General features: G+C 39.1%; 1 protein-coding gene across 1 annotated transcript; it reads right to left on the minus strand.

Moving 5' to 3' along the window:
• Positions 1–3,092: 3,092 nt before the first annotated feature.
• Positions 3,093–8,759, minus strand: LOC137277027 (chymotrypsinogen A-like). Its single transcript, XM_067808688.1, has 7 exons — positions 8,717–8,759; positions 7,551–7,592; positions 6,026–6,227; positions 5,122–5,218; positions 4,294–4,468; positions 3,779–3,909; positions 3,093–3,260 (listed from the first exon to the last, which is right to left on the minus strand). The coding sequence occupies exons 1-7, from the start codon at positions 8,757–8,759 to the stop codon at positions 3,093–3,095; spliced, it is 858 nt and encodes a 285-aa protein (XP_067664789.1).
• Between the last annotated feature and the right edge of the window lie 4,057 nt (positions 8,760–12,816).

Here is a 12,816-nt window from a genome sequence, read left to right on the forward strand (position 1 = left end):
ACTTTTATGTGTGTTCAAAAACAGTAAATTTCTCAGTTTTTTATCGTGCACCAATAAAAGCACTCTGCTACGATTTTTTTAATTTGGCATCTTTACGGAAAGTGTGAGCGAAGAAAATACAGCTTGATATCTGAACGACATAAGTGTATATGAAATGGATGTATGTGCTAATGCATAACGTCATACTCACAAAATCAAAAATGACCTGCAATAAATGTCAAAAATCGATTTTCTACTATGACGTCAAACGTCGACAGAGAGGTCATGCACGTATAAAGATAAGGGGGCATAACTCAGCTATGGTTTACATTAGGTCAATGTAACTCCGATCACATGGAGAGAATTTGCTGTGGATATGGACAGTATATTTTCGTGATGTTTTGTTCACAGTGAACCAAACTATTCCAATACAAATTTCCCCAATGTGAGAGGATACCTTTTGGTAGTTTCACAATTTGTAAGAAAAGATGCAAGTGTACTACATCAAAAATCAGGCAATAGCGATTTGGATGTCCCTATCCGATACATATTTCAGTTCTTAGATTCCCATATTCTCCTGTTTGTGTATATGTATTTTTATTAATTTTCCGTCATTATATAACGGAGTAACAGCCACATTTTCAAACGTAATGAAATAACTGAAAATAATGCGACATTTTAGTTGACGTCACGGCATGTTTTGTGCATTTTGTGACGTCGGAAAAAGACTACTCTGGTTGCTGATTAGTATATATCTAACCTAATTTCCACTCAATGTGTAACAGATCTCGGCTTCTGTGTCAGAATTCAACACGTTTTAGCCAAAATATAATGATTGGTTTTATCACTGAAATAGTTTCCTGAACTTATCAACAATTACACGGTTTTACTACATATCTTATTGTGAGCAACACGCGCACCTGCCTAGCATCAATTTAGCATAAATGAAAATTTCACAACACCTGAATATTCATTGAGTATTCCTTTAGGAAAAAGACTTTTCTTCTCATGATTATGAAATCAATTCCCTTCATAAGTATGCACCGAAAGGTACAAAGAGATCGCTTTTTCAGTAAAGAAGTATAAGAAAATGGACGTAATGCTTGTCCAAATTAAGACTTGACCTGATGTATATATTTTTAACAATTTCCGTATGAATATTGTTTGAGTTAGACATTCTGCCATCAGATATATTTTAATCGCATTTGAATTGACTTTATTATCGAAAAACAATGGTAATGAATCATGAAACGTTTTTGACAAAATCGCACTTGGCAATCAATATTCATAATAGTTTTGTCTATAAATATGACACAAACCAATACAATGAACAAGACAATTCCTTTAAAGAGTAGTATGTGTGCCCCTACATTTGATAAAATGTACAAATCATTTTCATTAATATTATCCGTTCTACTTATAAGTTGGAATTAAATCGCTGTTTATGAACCTGTTCGTATGAAACTGCAATATTTGTCCCAACGTATTGAACATTGTATATCACAGTTAACTAAAGCACATGTTGCAGTAATGGCTACGTGTGATCTTCCAACACTTGTGTAGAGGCTTAAAATGTGGTATAATACACTTACTGAGTCAATGTCCCATGTAAATATTATTCAAACAATCAAAAGCTTTCAAAGAATATAAACGGATACCTTATATCCACACATGCTATGGTGTTGAACATGGATATATGTAGATGCTGAAATCAATTTCATGAAAAAATACCCGAACGATGCCCAAAATATACACCACAATACTAAAAGTGCAATCGGACTGGTATGGGCATTGTGTTTGCTCTTGTTCAACCGACCTTCACCTCAAAGAAATTGCCTAATATGTGCAACAATGTTGACGTGTGACATCACTACCGATGACCGATTTCTTTCAAAATGGCGGCTTCGCTGAGAAGGGTGCACAGGATTTTGCGACGACTTTTTGCTTGATTCAGGGATCTTTTGTATATAAATGTGAGATGTAAGTAATCAGAATTATTCTGACTATCTGTGTATTGTGATATGTTCTTATCGTTTACATTGTAAGTGACGGAAGAAGCCAGAAATGCCGATAAGTACCGTTGTCGTTCTGCGTGATTTTGAGTCAGTCATGGCGTCACGCTGCACTAAAAGTTTGACAGTTTCTTATGAATTACCAAATTATTTCATTGTATCTATTTTCAATTTGCTATTTTTTGCCAGGATACTCTTCCCCTGAACATACTAAGCGTATTGCGCCATTGTAAGCAATGATTAGAGTGCTGGATGTTTGAAAATTTCCGAAAATGCTACGCAGTGTAAAATTGGAATTTTTCTTTGTTTACATTTCAGTCAAGCGCTGTCTTTCGAGCACAGCGTTCGTTTTCATACAAAATATATTTCGTTTCGTTTTGTCTAGACAGTTGGTATTGGTGACAAAGACCATTTGTAATTTGATTCTAAGATGCTTGGGGAATTCAATGATGCATTTGTCGCAGCTAACAATGAAGTATACATGATGTAATAGGCTTCTCAATCCCGGCCTTCTCGAAACGTGATTTTGTAAACACTATCCAATATGGCGGAAAGCGCACTTCGGCGTTCGTGTAAGTGTATTTTCGAAAACATCCCAACCGATTCTAGGTACATCGGTGACGTTTCAGAATTATCATTCCTGGTTACATGAAAACTTGATATCAGTGACCATTAATATGCTATTTTTGAAATTCATTACTCCCAGTACTTATCCGATTTTCACATTTCAAAACATACTGCAAATAATGCTGTGAATCTCGATTTTGTACAGTTTGAAAAATGGCGACATTTACGATGAAGCCTATTTTGAAAGGCGATTTTAAGCACTTTAGCTTGGTCTAAGATAATAGTGGATGGTATCAAGAAACTGGGAATTTTCCGCAGAATTCAAAACTGTGAAGTATTTATATATGCGTGGTATATTTAGAATTTTATTGGACTTCCAAGTGAGGTATGTAGAGGAAGGACATATATGTCCCTGTGGCATCCAGGGGGTTAAGGGTGTGTCCCGGAATGACATGAGTAATTCACGAGTGTCATGTTTTAGCGCAATTATATAAACACATCCGTTACCACAAGAAACAAGCATGGTCTAACACTTTATTTATGTCTGTATATAATACCATATATCCAATCTAAGAACGACGAAACACGTGTATAAACATCCGGGAAACCTGGCTTCCGGCACGTCGTACTTCCCCATGACGTCACACCTGCTAGAGTATATCGCCCGTGTTTATAACAAACTAGAGGTCCACCGGAATCTCCCTGAAGAAGAAAAATACACGTTCTACATCTACAAAATATGTTCATGTTTCTCTACTTCGAAAAGGTAGTATACAGGTAAGGAATGGTGCTTTCGCTCACCACGATACTGTGGTCTGATAGAAACTTAACAGTAGCCATGGCAGAATATTAAGGCAGGAAAGGTCTCAAAACACACATCAAGCACCAAACTATGTAAAACCCACTAACGGATCCAGGCACGACACTACTTTCCCTCGCGTCTTTGCGAGGATTAAAGATGTTTAAATATATATAACATTTGAGATGACCCCGACTCGATACTTTACAGTTCAATACATTTTGTCATAATGCATTGCACTGTGTTGCATTTCGAGTCGGGGGGTCATCTCCAAAAAATAAAGTTTATCTTTATTCTTCGCAAAGACACAAGGGTCTGTCATGTAGAAATGAGTGACTGTGTTTAGTTTAGTTCGGCATGTAGCAATATTCCAGCAATATCATGTCTGGCGTGAGGAAATGGCACTTGTCTATTATCTCACCTTGCAAGCGCCAATTATTCCATTTCCGGCGCAAATATTTTCTTCCTTTATGACCCGCCATGACTGATTACAGGCAGCGATGGGGACGATGTCCACCTGTAGGTGGCGTAGTATCCTTGAGTCCCCAGTATCTGAAACATCAATATGAGAGTGACCTGGCACATGACTGTGTGCAGGAATCATCCAAAGATCGGCAGTTGTGTGTGTTGTCAATGAGAGCTTTGTGCTTCATTCAGACAATATAGAATAACGAAAACAACTGAACTAATATCGGAAATATTGATATCTCTGCTGTTTTTTTCTTTTTCTTTTGTTATTTTGTGTGAAAAATGGAAGCCATTCATCGGAATAGTTTCTAACCGGAAGTCACGTCATCATCTCTCTTTTTCCAGTTTGGAACTAATCAAGAAATGTTTTAGCTTCTTGATAAAAGCAACTGGTCCGCGATGAAGCTGCGATAACGAACTAGTCCGGTGTATTTATCATTATACAATGAGGTACACTCAGAAGCTTACTTCTTGTAAAGCCCCATCCGGTGACGTAGCACCGATCAGACTTATCGAACACAACGGAATTATGGGTAGGGAGACAGATTGTCCGGATATAGTGCCCACTGGTGTCCACAGGACGGTCAAGCTTTATCAGAGCGATATCATACGGATTCCCAAACCCAAGGTCGAACTTGGAATGCTGAAACATTGATTGGTAGATTGATTGGTAGATTAAATGCTTGACTGATTCTATTTTGGGGAGGGAGGGTGTTAATAATGGGTAATAAATTGAATGTGACGCTGAATGGATTTTACCGACCGAGTGTAAGGTGTTCTTTGTTGTCTTTATTTAAATAAGGTCTGCAAGTCTGCGTTTAATAATGTCTCTCACAAATTTCACACTTTACTTCATGAAGCAGGCTTTCATCATATATCTGTCTTTCTTATCATTCGGAAAGACGATTGCAGGGCCTATTGTACAGTAAGTAACTGAACTGTAACTGAGTGAGTGAGTGAGTTTAGTTTTACGCCGCACTCAGCAATATTCCAGCTGTATGGCGGCGGTCTGTAAATAATCGAGTCTGGATCAGACAATCCAGTCATCAACAACATGAGCATCGATCTGTGCAGTTGGGAAGCGATGACATGTGTCTACCAAGTCAATGAATCTGACCACCAGATCCCGTTAGTCGCCTCTTACGACAAGCGTAGTCGCCTTTTATGGCAAGCATGGGTTGCTGAAGGCCTATTCTACCCTGGGACCTTCACGGGTCGAATTGTAACTGAAGATCACGCACTGTTTAGATAGATGTTTTACAACAATCATTTTAACGCCAGCAAAAGTTATTTCACCTTTATGACCTGGCTAATACGCCTGTATTGTTCGTGTCCGGTCTTTCTGGACCTGTGGTGCTGCCCAAGGATGACGCTAATCCTGCGCGGGGAATATCTGAAGCAACACCAGGAATCCTTTAGTACGCTTTGTGGATGTCGACGCAGTAGAAAACCAGATGAGGATATTCAGACTGTTTCAAATTCACCTGCTAAATCATGCAAGTATTTGTAATTTCATATACCGTGAATAAAAAGTTAAGCGCCACCCAGTATACTTTGCAAAAATATAGGTTGACCCACAGGAAAGCTTTCAGAAAAAAACGTTCTGTCATAATTTGGTTTAGTATTTTTCTAGTTTAAAAACAAAGCCATAATGGAAATTAGCTCTTACTTTCAACAGGATGCATGCGCTTTTGGGAAACATGCATTTTGTTTTAATTAAAAATGTTACCTTCTTTTGAAAAGTGAAGATCAGAAATGACGGTTATATGACCACATGATCGTCACTTTTAAATAGTGAAACCTAAATTTGTATAAGCACAACAATAGTTATTTAGACTTAAAAAGCAGTTCCATCATATGTGTAACAATATTTCCTTTAATTGTAAATTCAAATGATTATGACATCCCGAAAACAGCTACCAGATGAACCTTCTCTAAATAAGGATTGGTCTTTCCAATAAGTTCAGCCTAACATTTCGACAGCTTCACATCTTAGTTTTGAAATAGGCTGGCGCTTAACTTTTTATTCTCAGCCAGACATATATGGCTGAATCATGTTTTTTTGTTTTTGTATTTTTTAGCTTCGTTTCGGTTTTGGATTTTGCTTTGATCCTATAATTGCGACGATCATGGTTTACTGAAAACCAGTTCTAATCCGTATCTCCACGGATCACAGTTATATACATGTAGATGAACGTACTTCCTGAAACAATGAGCAGCTGTGACCACCCAGCGGCGGTTGATGAGAGACCCCCCACAGAAGTGCCTTCTTCTGGACTCCAGCGCCACCTGCCAGGGCCACTCCCCTACCACGGCAGGGTCTCCACCCACGACCCGGGCCACCCGCCCCCACTTCCCCGTCTGTAGTCGGGGGATGAATCCACACTCCGAGAATCCTGGAACTAGAGGCATCATCAGTTCACAGAGATTCACACACATAATATACAACAAAGGGGTTTGTAACGCTAAAACGGTTATCAAATATGTACTGTCTCTAACGGGATCTTAGCACTGGCTTTTATATGTAGTCCTAAGACCCCGTTAGAGACAGTACATATCTCGATGGCAGAGTTTACCGTTACATGTCCCCGTGATATACAGTACACTTTATAATGCGTACACTCATGTAATGTACGTTCGGGTACCAGTTTTATGTAATTTGAGCGTGTGCATGGGATGGATAGCATAATGCAGTAAGTATGACCAATGTTGTGTTCGGATTCATAGGTGAAACAAAAACAAAAGCGGTGTTAAGTTTCTGAAAACATCTACCGCTTTTTCATACTTTTTCCCCACCTGTGATGGTCATCAAGTTCCAATAAACAGTTCCATACGTCAGTCGAATCTTACAATGTCGTGTTTATATACACTGCCGAACAAAAGAAGGCTTACTCTTGAAACAGTTCACCCAACAATATTAAGGACGTTATCAAACTGTTATTAGGTTGTAAACGACTGTCTAAACACAACACAGATAATCTAAAGAATTATGTTACACGTTCCAAATATATACATGAACATTGAATAACCATTTCTCGTTTCTTTCTTTTCCAGAAACCATGTTTACATTCTTGTACGGCAGTTAACAAGGAGCGGTGGATTAGCTTAACGGTTAAAGTGCTCACTGCAGACCTTGGTTCCATCCCCTGGCGTGGCATTGGCGGCGTAAAACACATTTACTCATTCACCTAAGCAGCGTTTGGCATTGGACAATACCTTTCATAAACCTAAAAATCTCAAACTAACGGTTTCCACCCAGCGGCAAGCCACAGATGTACAGTTTGTTCAGCTTGACCTGATCAAGTAAATACTAAATTACGTGAACCTTGCGTGACGACGTCACAGCTGGTTGGGTCCATTATTGTGAAGGGGTACAACTTTGTCATTGTCAACATCCCCAAACAGCCGAGACAAGGTCGCTGTTTAACAGTCTCTGCTCCCCTGTTTATTGAAGATAACTCGACCTACCGTCATGCATATGCAGAGCAGTTCAGATCAAGCTGTACAAACCATAATTTATGAGAGGCAAGCAAAGCACATGCATAAGCACATTTCCAAACCTTCCTTTCCACTATCTTTCCCAATAGCAGCAGCATCGTCGTCATCGTTGTTGACGCTCACCGAGTCGTTTCGATGAAGGGGTAAGCAGCAAACGTCGCCCCGCCCGCAATATCGGTCCCAACCGAACACCCACCCACGACACCGGCTCAATGGTATACACTCACCACCGCCCTGTGGACAGCTGGAGAACGGCAGGTGGCCCTCAACTGATGGGTAGGGAAGACGTTATAAACATTGTCACCATACAGTAAACAATAGATAGTATTCATATCCAGTCCATTAACGTCAGATCCTTGCGTTACATAGATACGAACAGTAATTCACGGCTTGAGGTTAATGTAAGCGAGCAGTATTCCGCTTGACTGAGGCAGCGAGCACGGGTTTAGCGCTAACTGACAACGAATCACCATCGGGATGATAAGGCCTGATCAGCGGATCCTGTCATCACTAAACGACACAGTGGAAGCTTTAAACCACACACGTAAAGACAATATGTATATTAATGCATACAATACATATGACAATCAGATATTTTCGATGCACGCAAATATTTCTAGCCGTGGAGAAATATAATCGATACAAATATTCATCTCATAATGTAAAGTGTCACGAACTTAAAAACTAAAGAAAATTAATCCTGGTGGGTATGTCAAGGAAAATATGCATGCTGTAAAATGGAAACATGCCTGAGAAAACATCAATATCTCAAAGTACTGTGCTATCAGTTCCATTTGATGTTGAATATGAGTGTACTTCTGTATCAGCTCGTGCTTCAGTTTCAAATGATGTTTCACAAAAGAGCTTCTACGCCCAGGATACGCACGAGACAAATGTAAGATGACATTTTGTAATGTTCTCCAGTAATTTGTTGTTTTTTTCACATATTTCGGTAAATATGTCGGTGGTGAAATGCACAATCAATTGGCATCAATCACGGCTGCTACAGCATGTTTCTCATAAACGAACATGCATCATCATCATCATCATCATCATCATCATCATCATCATCACCACCATCGTCATGATCATCAACGACAATATCGCAATGGATTTCATGTACTAAAACATTAATTTATTTGACTGAACCGAATCTCCTCTAAATATAAACAAAAACCCAGGGAATTTTGACTGCTTTTACTATGGACATTGACATATATGCTTATCGGACACAGAACGTATCAACAAAATGTTTACTTGCACATGAACATATTTTATATCTAATATATAACAAGCTTGAAAAGTAATAAAATAATAACACATTATTTCTCAGAAACTAAAAACTAAGTCCTCCCACAACCAAATGTGCAGAAAAACGACAATGAATAATTACCTTGTATGAACACAATAAATATGGCTCCAGTGATAATAAACATTGTCTTAGAACAATACGACAGTCGGCGCCGACTCCTAACACACACACACATCCTCCGTAATGCTACATGTGTTTATGAATTATGAAATATGATGCTGGGAATTAAACACGCATCATTAAATGAGAAGAGGACACAACACGTCTCTCTGCAGGTTCTCCGCTGACAACAGCGAAAGTCAGCAGTGTTCGTGATGTTTATTTAAACGCATAGATTATATTAAACACAAACCCATGAATAAAAAAATCACGTAATCCACCTTACACAGACAAAAGGCTTTGAAATCCAAACGACCGCAAGATGTATGGCGAGAATCAGAGGTGAAAGCTTTGTCCATTTGTTAAGGAAAATTTGTTTGAAACTGAGGGTTGACAGGTTCATATCACTGAAACTATTCCTTGACTGAATAATTGATCTATTGTTTTTGCTAAAGTATATCCTAAATCAAAGGTTGCCATATACGTTATTAGGTCATGGATTGTACTGTCTGTCGTGATGGTGCAAATAGAAAACGTATAATCTTTTTCATTTTTATATTTTCAGTTTTATATCAATATTTTCCTAAGTTCAAATCGTTCTCAGAGAACAATACACCGATGTAGAGATCAAGCAGAAAATCAGCTCGGATGAACCTTCACTAATAAATACAAATGGACATGCTTAGGTTTGCACCACAGTGTTAGCCAAAGGTATGGTCATTTTCTTTATCAGTAAATTCAAGTGCACGATTGATCATATAAGAAGACAATGGACCAATTTCTCTCATGATGAATTTCACAGCGTCTACGTCTGAAATGTATATGGTTTTCTGAAAATGCATGATACAGTGGGACCCTGCTTATTCCGACCGGACATCGGATATCGGGCGACATTTACGGAGAGCCAATGTCATGCCACTTGGAAGCGGACCTACTGTAAACAGTGGAATATGTACTTATGTAAGACATGCAATGAAACTAGAAACAGTTAAGTATACTGACTGAATTCACTGACGTCTTCGAAAACAGATTCGTCGTCTCAATGGGACATGATCACCATTAAATATTTTGAAGCTGGTGGCTGAAACAAGGCTTTCGAATTCTTAGATATCCGGTTTGGAACATCAAGTTTCTGTTCGTGAAGGACAAAACTGACCATAGCAACTGCCTCTTAAGCGGCGTCACAGTCTTATAGTGTTCCTGCACATGGGCAGTGATGCCGAAAGTTAGAGATGGGGAGAGACAGTCCTGAAGGTGATCTAAAATCACAGACCAGTACACAAAGTGTCGAGAAATTATACGACAAGAAATGATCGACGACCCACCACGATTCATTGTCACGGGAACTGGAATGCGCCATGACTTGTGCACTGTAGATATGGTTGGCAAGGCAAAGGTAGCAAAACGCTGGATGTAGATCATCGTACAAGTGGTGGTAAACCCTCTACGTTCACGATCTCTATAAGAGAACCCGTGAAGATCCTCGGCAGAATTGGTCTTTAGTAACTCATGCTTGTCGTAGGAGGATCGGGTGGTCAGACTCTATGACTTGGCTGACACATGTCATCGTATCCCAAATGCGTGGATCGATGATCATCATGTTGGTCACTGGTTTGTCTGGTCCAGACTCGATTATTTACAGGCATACAAATGAAATACTGCTAGGTGCGGCGTAAAGCTAAACTCACTCACTCACTCACTCACTCACTCACTCACTCTCTCACTTCAAAAGAATTAAGTACGTCTTTTGTAAAAAGAGAAATTTAGTTCATTACTAACCTGCATGGAACATCTGAACTCTCACTTAAGAAGAATAGAGTAAAGTCAGTTATGTTAACAGGCAGTCGGTTGCTCGGAATCCACTTCCGGACTGCTTTCCAAGAGATGGGACTATTAATGGGCTGCGGTCGGGGGTCGGGTGTGGTTACACCATCAGCAGGACGTCTTCAAAACTGGCGTGTTGACCTCATAAGAGATTATGCTGAAAACTAATTAGCGGTCATCTCTATCAACACAAGCATACACTGGCTCAGAACGTTTCAGCCACCCCTCGTAATGTACATGTCTACCCAAAAAGCGTTTCATTACATGCTAAGGATATTTTTACAGGAATGCCACTCAGTCGGATACCGCGGTGGTATATGCACGTAATTTAAATCCTAATGAGTCACAGATATCAAGATAGCACGAGTGTCATCCTCGACATCATTATTGAAGCACACCGATATAGCAACATCTTCCTCGATTAAGCACTTGTATAAGTGTCTCGTGCTGCTGGTTCTGTGACCTTGTGAGTCTTTCTGTGACCATCTTTGACACTTGCTGAAAAGTAAACATTTCAGGACATTATGCTACTACGTTGACTTTAAAGTCTATCTGTTTAGCCTTAGCCCAAGCTTTACCCTCTCAGACCCATCTAGTAACATTCGTTATGAAATATGATACACTTACCGAACAAATATCAGAAGTTCATGAGCTTCCACTGAATCACCTGATTCAACTCTAAACGTGAAATACTGGAGACCCCCAACCCCCCCCCCCCCCCCCCAAAAAAAAAAAAAAAAAAAAAAACAAAAAAAAAACAACAACAAAAAACAACAAACAAACAAAAAACAAACAAAGCAAAAACAAAACCTCTGTACATGTTTATGTTCCTGGTGAGCAACTGTTTATGGTTCTGGCGAGCAACTGTTTAGCCTCTGTACATGTTCATGGTTCTGGTGAGCAACTGTTTAGCCTTTGTACATGTATGGTTCAGGTGCGCAACTGTTTAACCTTTGTACATGTTTATGGTTCTGGTGAGCAACTGTTTAGCCTTTGTACATGTTCATGGTTCTGGTGAGCAACTGTTTAGCCTTTGTACATGTATGGTTCTGGTGAGCAACTGTTTAGCCTTTGTACATGTTCATGGTTCTGGTGAGCAACTGTTTAGCCTTTGTACATGTATGGTTCTGGTGAGCAACTGTTTAGCCTTTGTACATGTTTATGGTTCTGGTGAGCAACTGTTTAGCCTTTGTACATGTTTATGTTTCTTAGGTGTTCTAACTATTTTGATAGCGATTCATAAACGCAGGCTTATGATAGAGTCGAAGTTTTGACATGGATGTAGAAACGGGTTTGTCGCATGCATTGTAGACGTCTGGGCCCAATTACTAATATGCGTCATTCGTCCGATTAACATTTGCCACTATATTCTGTTTAATACTGGGGCTGGAAACGGTCAAGAAATATACGCATCAAGGAAAACTATCGTGATGGACTATTTTGTGACCATGAGCTGGGGTTTCATCTCATTTAATCTTAGCACGAACACAACATACCGAATCATTAAATGTCACTTCAACTGTGCATTAAATAGTTCAAGAACATACAAAAACTATTTAGAAAGATCGTTATAGAGATGTGGCATTTCGGAAAACAACACGAAAAGTTAAAACATAAGTCTTCAATTATGTGATACTACTATGACAGGCAACATCACCACTGTATCAAATATTGCAATGTATCAAACATGTTATGCCATCACAGAAATACAGAAAATTGTTATTAATTTTTAAAACTTTTTCTCATTTTCACCCATCCCTGTAACATCCACTTCTGCTACCCGTGAAGACATTTCATTTCTTAATTCATAAATAATCTGAAATTTAGATAACGTTGTTATTGCTTCTTTACCACGTCACGCTGTCTTTCGCAATTACTGTAATGTTACACAAGAACGCAGTTTGATATATACAGAGAAACCACTCTACGTTTCCGTAATAATACCATTACATTCACTTCAAATGTTTCATCTTTTAACTGGATAAAGCAACACTGAAAGTAACGCATTAATGTTTTGTATGCAAGCCGATGACGCGCGGACGTCAGAGAAAGCAATTACTGTTGCGGACGTCACAGGAGCCAATCTAAACAGGTGTAATACATTAGGAAGACGATTAAAAGGCAAATGACAGAAGCGTTTTACTTGTGAAAAAGAAAATCACCTCCTTATAACCTGAAGAAAGGTTTGAACACGTATGTGTGTGGACTGAGTCTAAACAAGCTAGCGCCACTTCCGGATATGACTTCCGTCGATGAAA

The sequence above is a fragment of the Haliotis asinina genome, chromosome 3, assembly GCF_037392515.1.
Source record: "Haliotis asinina isolate JCU_RB_2024 chromosome 3, JCU_Hal_asi_v2, whole genome shotgun sequence".
In the NCBI taxonomy this organism is placed as follows: Eukaryota; Metazoa; Mollusca; class Gastropoda; order Lepetellida; family Haliotidae; genus Haliotis; species Haliotis asinina.